General features: G+C 37.1%; 1 protein-coding gene across 1 annotated transcript; it reads right to left on the bottom strand.

Annotated features, from left to right (window-relative positions):
- Nucleotides 1-2,236: 2,236 nt before the first annotated feature.
- On the bottom strand, nucleotides 2,237-8,780 carry LOC136843367 (uncharacterized). The gene is made up of 3 exons (XM_067111711.1): nucleotides 8,684-8,780; nucleotides 7,651-7,809; nucleotides 2,237-3,919 (listed from the first exon to the last, which is right to left on the bottom strand). The coding sequence occupies exons 1-3, from the start codon at nucleotides 8,684-8,686 to the stop codon at nucleotides 2,702-2,704; spliced, it is 1,380 nt and encodes a 459-aa protein (XP_066967812.1). The 5' UTR covers nucleotides 8,687-8,780; the 3' UTR covers nucleotides 2,237-2,701.
- Nucleotides 8,781-9,121: the final 341 nt, after the last annotated feature.

The following is a 9,121-nucleotide window of genomic DNA, read 5'->3' as shown; positions in this document are numbered from 1 at the left end:
TTTCTGTCTGGTCGTTTCCTTACAGGCAAACCCGTCCCCCCTGCGGGCATCAGCTGAAAATGATTCAACCCCCCTATATGCTGGAAGTGCCCCCTGCCCCATAGGGAGGGGATAAAAGCGACAAACCACAAGGCCTCGCTCTCACACGTGCGCTGGATAGGATGGAGTAAGGACCAAGCTACATGCCCCTGGCCCGCAGTGCCCTTAGCTAACCACGTGGCCCTTTTCAAAGTTTGCTCCACCGTTGGCCTGCCTGATGCCCACATGCCATTGTCCAGCCCTTCATGAAATTCCCACGCATTGCCCTTACGTGAAGCCCCTGCATCCTAACACGTGGAGGAACTCGCCCTCGGAAATCGCAAGTCATCCATGGACCGCTTTCTGCGCTGGAACCAAATCTGCCTTACGGTAAAGTGCTCTGGAAGACCTCCATTCAGTCACGCTTTTGTCTCGTAACATTTACTTAATTTGAGAGCCAGTAATCACCGAGTCTCTTGTCAAATGTCCGTGCTCCTCGAGTGTCGGCAATGCTAAACTATCATTAATTCATCGAAGCCCCTTGGCACCCTCAGTGCAGCTTCGAATTCATTAATCTTTTGTCTATTTTCATTACTGGCGTATAATGTGCATATCTCTCATTTCAGAGGGACCCTATATCGTGGAAGCTTCTTGGACTGTGTCTGGAATTCCCCAGTTTCATCCATCCTGTAGGAATCCCCTTCAGGATCAATAATCTACTTGCATTCCTCTTTCCCGTACTAATGTCATTTATGTAAATACACGCCTTTAAGTTTGCCCACGTGTTTACGTAATATTTCCCTCTAGTAGAAGAGCCTTACACTAATATGAAATTCCCCTTTTGTTTTCCTCCTTTTTTTTTATGTTTTCCTGGACCCCCGAAGTCAGAATCACAAGGCTAAGTTACCTTAAATTGTTGCTACCTGTCTCACCGAGAATATTTCAAACTAAATCGCCAGGAAAAACATAAAAATATGTATATGTGTATTATCAGAAAGCTACAAACGTCCTTTAATATCCAATTCACTCTACCTCGGAAGTAATATATTTTCATATATGTTACCGAAGGGGAATTTTTAATTGATAATAAGTCCACCGTCCCGTGGGATCGAACCAGCGACGGACGAGGAATCAGGACTACAGTGACACACTAACCAGTCGGCCACAAGAGAGGTAATAAATGAATACCATCTCCCATCAACCCACCCGTCGAACTCAGGTGTTTTGCGTTTGGAGACGATATCCACCCACCTCTGCCATGTTGACCGTGTAGTGCGTTTGTCGCACGTAGCCATATTATGACTATAATAATCACGGTGATGTGATAAATAGTCGTATATGTGTATATATATATATATATATATATATATATATATATATATATATATACATATACATATATATATATATATATATATATATATATATATATATATATATATATATATAAATATATAATATATATACACACACACACACATTACTTTACCCAAAATTGTTCTTCGAAAGAAAATCTTGAAAACAGTAAATATTTCGCTATTTTGCAACCGCAGGTTTCAGTTGATACCACCCCTACTGAGAAAAATTTTATTATCTATGATGAATGGCTTTGGCTTCTACTCTGAGTAACACTCAAAATTCCTTCCTAGTAAGACCCTAGCTATATGCAAATCCGAAGCTCCGTATAGGTCGTATTAGTAAAACATACACACACACACGCACACACACACTATATGTATACATATACTGTATATATATATATATATATATATATATATATATATATATATATATATATATATATATATATATATATATATATATATATATATATATATATATATATATACAGTATAAATACACATATAAAAACTATATGTATATATATACACATATAATATATATATATATATATTATATATATATATATATATATATATATATATATATATATATATATATATATATATATATATATATATATATATATATATATATATATATATATTTGTCTCTTATAGAGACATCTCATTCTGTGAAAACCTGCCTGATTAATTCATAGTTTTAAAAGAATGTTTACATTTTGAAAACAATAAAGTTTTCAAACAATGAAATAAAATTAAAATGAGTGTCGCTGCTTGAAACATTGTTTGAAAATATTAAATTTCAAAGCAAATTTCGATCCGTGAAAGGTTGAGGCTGTAGTTCAGATAGTTAATCTGATGTAATAAATTTACTTGTATTGTTTCTCATTTCTGCGATACGATTTTCCTGAAACCTTACCATAATTTTAAAAGTAGATACTTGGAAATTTAAAATAGCTTCTTCGATCTCAGCTTTGGTATGTCCGAAAATTTTGTCTAGTTCCTTAATATTTTTCACCTTCTCCCAAAACTCTTTATAGCTTTTCTTCAAGCTAGGAGGCAATGTCTTAGATATAGATTCTTCAGCTGTCAAGTCTCGTTGATTTTCGTGAACGTTCTTTTCATTTTTGCCCTTCGACGGGAAGAAGAAAAACTGAGATTTAGCATCTTCAGGTGGCTGTCCACCTCGTAGATAGGAAAGTCTCTGTTCGCATTGAGAGAGACACTGATTGACTTCTTCATCCAATTCCAGTTTCATTGTTTTGTGCAGTTTGCTTATCTTTGTCGAATTGCCGGCACAGAGCCCAGTTCCTCCTTTTTTACGGCCAGAACAATTTCCCACTAGCACTAAGGTCCTCAGAAACGGGATCTCCGTTTTTGGAATCAGTTTCACTTCCTGTTTCACTTTTTAATTCGTCTCTGTTTCCATTCCACGCTCCCGGTACCAAATCGCAGATCAGGGCTTCAAATTTACGCTCAGTATCATCCAGTTTATCCATATGATATAAATTCTTTGTCAAGCCATTCATCAATTGTTTTTTCTTTTCAGACCATTTGGATATTTCACTTTCGTTAATGTTACAAATAAGTTCATCATAAACTTTGATCTCTTCTGCATGAAGTTGTCTATCCTTATCAAACTGTGAGCTAAGCATTTCAATTTTAGTTTTAATTTTGTCATTTATTTTGTTTACATCTGTTGCTGCTGTGTCGCATCTTTCGTTCTTGGTCTTTGTTCCTTTACTATTTCCTGTAGGCAGCGTTACAAGAGGACGTTGCTCATTTTCAGTAGGTCCTTCCTTTGGTTGGTCTGGGGTTAACATTACTCGGAAGAACTCCAGGATCTTATGGTTAAAGAGATACGCACCAAATGCAATCCAAGACACCAAGAATAAAAAGAGAAAAAAGCAAAACAGATAATAATATGTGTCATCTCTCGGCTCACAACTTTGATCCGGTATATCGGACTTAATAGCCGTCGTTTTAGCCTTGACTACAGGCGTCATTGTGAACGACCCCTTGATCTGGAAGGTAGCCTCGGTTAAGGTCAAATTTTCCCCGATTATTTTCCCGTCTCCCATTTCAATTGCGTCAGGAGAAAAACTGTTGATTTTAGTTTCTTTGATTGTAAGAGTGGACCCGACATCCGCAGTGTAACGCTCAAAATGGATAATTTCAGAGGAGTGTATAATAGCCATCGTTCCTTCGGCCAAAGGTATTGCTACCTCTAGCCGTTGTACTTGGGAAGAAATCACGAGAAGTTTAGACAAAGACATCCCTGGTTTCAGCATGACAATATTGCATCCTTCAAGGTACAGTTGGCTGACGAATTTTGGGATCTCACTGATGTTTGAATGTTTTACTGACAGCGCGAAATTCGAGCAATTGACATTCTTGGAAGGTTTTATTGATATTTTCTGAATTGTTGTCGCCGATATGTTGACAGAAACGCACTCGTCGAGATAAAGCTCTTTCATGTTATTCAAGAACACCATTTGAATTTGAGAGTTTTGGAGAGGCCCGATGTAGAGTGGTTCCTGAAAATGAATAATCGTCTGCTAAAAACGAGTTCCAATATTGTATATCCTCTCTCACAGTGGAATTAAAAGGCATGAAAACAAAACTGATATATTACGCACAAGCACATATTCATATACATACAGGCATATAATATATATACATATCTATACACACACACACACACACACACACACACACATATATATATATATATATATATATATATATATATATATATATATATATATATATATATATATATATATATATATACATATACATATACATAAATGGATGTATGTATGTGTGTGTGTTCCAGGTAAATCTGAAACGCACCGAACAATTTCCACCAAACTTGGTATACATATGACTTACTATCTGAAAAAGAGTACTGTGGGGTAAGACATCACTAGCACCAAAGGGCACCAAAGGGGGTGGGGGTGGGAAGGGCTTCTCTGAAACAGGCTGGTTCTGCCTGTAGACTTAGTAACTAGATAACTCTAAAGGCTGATCATACTTCATTTCGGTATACATATGACTTACTGTCTGGAAAAGAATACTGGCACCAAAGGGTGGGGGGGGGAGGATGTAGGAAGAGGGAGACATGTAAAAATAATTGAAAATGAAGATATTAGTGTCTAATCCATAGTTTTTGAGGTTGCTGAGATGAACAGCCACACTCCCAATGCCCTTTAAGTCCAAGTTCAGCCCCGATAGGAAAGGGCGGGTGTGAGAAGGGGTGAAAAATAGATTGTAAAAAATGTTGGGCAATGTAACAGAAGCAATTATCTTAACAGGAAGGAGAGAGAGAGAGAGAGAGAGTTTATCGGTTGTTATTCAGAGTTTTCCCGGGCAGTGCCAGGTTGGTCAGGTAGTGTGTGTGTGTGTGTGTGTATATATGTATATATATATATATATATATATATATATATATATATATATATATATATATATATATATATATATATATATACATATATATACGTATGTATGTATGCATATGTGTGTGTGTGCGTGTGCTTGTGTGCAAGTGGTAATGACAGGACCAGCAATCTCGTTAACTCACCTAGATACAAAAAATTCAGGAGGGAGAAGGGGGAAAATATTGATTACCTTAACACCTTAAAAAAGTAATATACCCCGCGTATTAAAGCAAAGAGTGAATTCAGTTTGAGGTAGAGAGAAAGATGATCAAGAAATGAGTAATGTTTTTGGATACTGAGCAGAAGAATTATTTTATGTTCTATCTTTTCATCAAGAGCAACAGAAGGCTGAACACCTAAAATGTGAGAACATTAAACCATGCTTAGACAGATATAGCCAGCACAAAACTCAACTAGTCTGGCATAAAAAAAATTGTATACGATCTAAATAAGACGCCTGATTTTTCAAATAAATGAATAATATATTCTAGATGTTTCATACGGAAAGAGTTTAGCGAGGTTTTAAATAGCACAGCAAATTGATAGTTAGTCAATAAGATAGCGTAATAGGCGTTGTCCTGCTTCAAAACACGCCAGATCAGTGCATGTTTCTAAAACTGTAAATCTACTTCGACATTCAAATACAAGAGGCCCATGAGATCTATTTTAAAGAGTTTTTTTTTTATTAAACCTAGATGCAGGGACAACTTTTTATGCAGGGTCTTTTGATATCAGCTTCAGTTTGGTGATAACAAGTTTCTGATCACTGCCAACATCTGCCTTTCTGTAGTTCTGAACATTCCTCAGCATTATATTTCTCTCTCTCTTGATTTCTGGCTGTCATCTATTTGGTTTCAGTGACTGACATTCGGAGAAGTTCAGCGGTATTTGTGGATGTCAGTTTTTTCGGAAAAGAGCACTTCCAATTACCAGATTGTTTGCAGCACAAAAATTTGAGAAACTACGCAGTTTTCACTTGCTGTCTCTTCCCGGCTTCCCTTGTAATTTACATCCTTCCATACCTTCTTTGTTCTTATCATCGTTTGCATTAGCATTACCAACAAAAATTCTCATAAGTGCTTTTGGTATTTCATCAACAGACTCCTGCAGCTCTGTATGAAATTCCTCTTTCATTTCTTCAGAAGTTCATCCATTTTTGCATAGCACACTCATATTGTACTGCTTGATTTAGATCTTGTAAGCTGTAATCTACAGACCACTGCTCTCTAGGCCGTGTCTTTTCGGCACTTGGTAGGGTCAGCTGTCAGATACCCAGAGTTTGAGGGTAAAAAGCACTCAACGTTTTAACCCTATCCACCAACCTACAGCCTATGGTTTCTGGTGCTCATCCTGAGAAAGACTTCAGTTTTAAATTATGGATCTAACCTTAACGTAAAAAAGTGGCAACCCTTCAACTCGGGTCCAAATCCAGGCACTGTCAGTTGGATCGGCTAGATTTAGTGAGCACTAAATCCAGCTCTGCGAACATGAAGAAGGATTAAAGTACATGATCTGATTTTGACTTTTGTGAATGAACTCCCTCGTAACACTCGGTACAGTTTTCTGTGTGGATTATGGAAAAATGTTACTCTTGAATGTTCTCTAATTCATGAGAATATTTTTTGAAGATCATAATACAAACCACAAATACTCATATGGTATGAGTATGTGCGGTTTGTGCTATGATCTTCAAAAAATAATCTCTTGAATTAAAGAACATTAAAGAATAGGAAATACTTTTCCATAACCCACAAAGAAAACTACCAAGTGTTACGAGGGAGTTCATTCACAAAAGTCAGAATCAAATCGTGGACTTTAATCCCTCTTCATGTTCACAGATCTCAGATTCAAGAGATACTTCTCACTTAATAAGAGATATGGACCGTTTAAATGAAGTCAAGCTAGAACTGGTTAGATGTTCTGTTTTGAGTATTATTATTATTATTGTTAATATTGAACAAACATTCTTATGCTAGAAAACAAAAGCTTCCACTTAATTGAATGCAAATACTTGAAAAACAGAAACAAGCACAGAAGTTGTAGTGTCAAATACATATATATATATATATATATATATATATATATATATATATATATATATATATATATATATATATATATATATATATATATATATATATATATATGTGTGTGTGTGTGTGTGTGTGTGTATGTGTGTGTGTGTGTGTGTGTGTGTGTGTGTGTGTGCGCGCACGTGTGTGTATAACATACGGCTGTATAATAATGCTAATTTTGGTCATCAACAGGCAAAAATGCCATCTAGTGGCACGAATAGGCTACTCTACTCAAAAATCAGAAAAATCAGCCACCAACTGAGGAAACTGAATCGCCCACAGAATATGTTCTGTGGTTCTGCTGGTTGTGAATAAACTTGGCAGACTTCAGGGTAAGGCCAAAATTTTGAGGATTACTTCAACCCTTCTGCATCTCATGTTGAGTGGCCTGGGTTATGATGTTTCAAATGATCCACTCATTGTAAAGACTAAAGAAATTCAGAAATATTAATGAATAAATGTCGTTTCTGTTACTTTATCGGTATCTGATGCTCTCACAGTTGATCGTCAAAACAACTCTGCTATTTCTGTAGTCAGAAAGCATCTGTGACACCTGCTATATAGCAGACATATTGCTCATTCTGTAAGTATTCGACGGAAAACCAACCAGCTATTTAACAGAGTAACTTTCAAAGAACACCTGCAAATGCATGGTGAGATCAGCGTTCAACATACACCCGCACATGCATGGCAAACACACACAAACGGCACTCAGAAACCAAAACAAACCTCCATGGAAACAGTTCTCACCTCCTTTGAGCCCTCGTAGTCGCAGAACATCACCTTGTCACTAACTTCACACTCTGGGGAGTCCACCGTTATGACGTTTTCCTCTGAGCGTTTCGATCTCACTTCCGCTGCCAATCCTGCAGCAAGGAGCGTCAAGCAGAGGAGCTCCCAGAAAACCCCCTGGAAAATTAAGTGTATCTTAGTTTAACCAGACCACTGAGCTGATTAACAGCTCTCCTAGGGCTGGCCCGAAGGATTAGATTGATTTTACGTGGCTAAGAACCAACTGGTTACCTAGCAACGGGACCTACAGCTTATTGTGGAATCCGAACCACATTATGACGAGAAATGAATTTCTATCACCAGAAATAAAATCCTCTAATTCTTCATTGGCTGGTCGGAGAGTCGAACGCTGGGCCAAAAGCACGGGTGTAAAGACAATGTTGTGAGTTAGTTGCTTTACTTTCACCATCAAGCATATTCACACTTGTAATGTAAAGAAGCTGAAATGACACCAGGGTAATCTGCTAAGTCTGTTAAGGCATCTGGTTCTATGAGAACAATATCTAAAATTAGGCCAAAGGTACAGTTGCTTGATGTTCCCGAAAGAGAACTAGGGAGGCTGTTGGTACGCCTCAAAACCAGCTGGCACATATACAACACAAAATCTCAATTTCATTGCGTTAAGAACTTTTTCAGCTAATTAGCTTAGCATTCCAGTTGAGCATTTTTTCACCAAAAGTTTCCTTTGTTAAAGAGTTCCAAAAAATAGTAAAACTTCAGTAAAACAATAAGTCGCTCCATTTTGGAAATGTTCTTTAGAGGGCTGTTAATCAAATTTACTTATCAGATTCAGTCACTCTTTGTGACATTCTCAAAATGCTCGACGGAATTTTCAAGTCCTAGTTGTACTGTACAAGACACGTCTTACCTTGCTCAAAATTCCGGTCTTACTGCAAACTCTAAACGCTAGATATCCTGTAATTCGAGAGAAGAAGAAAAGGACTATTTTACGAAGGGAACTCAAATGATTATCGTTAATTGCAAAACTCACCATAACAAATCGATCTTAAAGAAAATCCTCGAGAGATTCTATGAGCACAGCGGCTTCTAAGCCACTGCTTTCTTGAATGTCGCCGAGTCTAAGGCGAGGCCGAGGGTGAGTGGTTGATAATGTTGATAAGATTAGTAGCGATGAGGAAATGCCGCAGTGTTGTAGATAAGATTATATTATCGTGGCCGATTTTCTTTTTCTTTGTAACGCCAACAGAAGAAAGAGCCGTTAAAGACTACTGGCACATTTGCATTACACAATTAATAAAAAGAGGAGGGCTTAGAGGTACACATATTATTTCATGTCCATGCTTTTGAAAGTCTAAAGCTTCAGTCGATAACGTTGGAAATCAAATAAGAACATCCTCTGCATTTTCTTTTAATCCGTTTGTTTCTATTCGTGCATTTACAAGGAATACTTTATGTTTTAATGAATCTA

This window comes from Macrobrachium rosenbergii, chromosome 11 (assembly GCF_040412425.1).
Source record: "Macrobrachium rosenbergii isolate ZJJX-2024 chromosome 11, ASM4041242v1, whole genome shotgun sequence".
Taxonomy (NCBI): Eukaryota; Metazoa; Arthropoda; class Malacostraca; order Decapoda; family Palaemonidae; genus Macrobrachium; species Macrobrachium rosenbergii.
The sequence above is the reverse complement of the archived record's forward strand: the minus strand, read 5'-3'. Positions and strand labels throughout refer to the sequence as shown.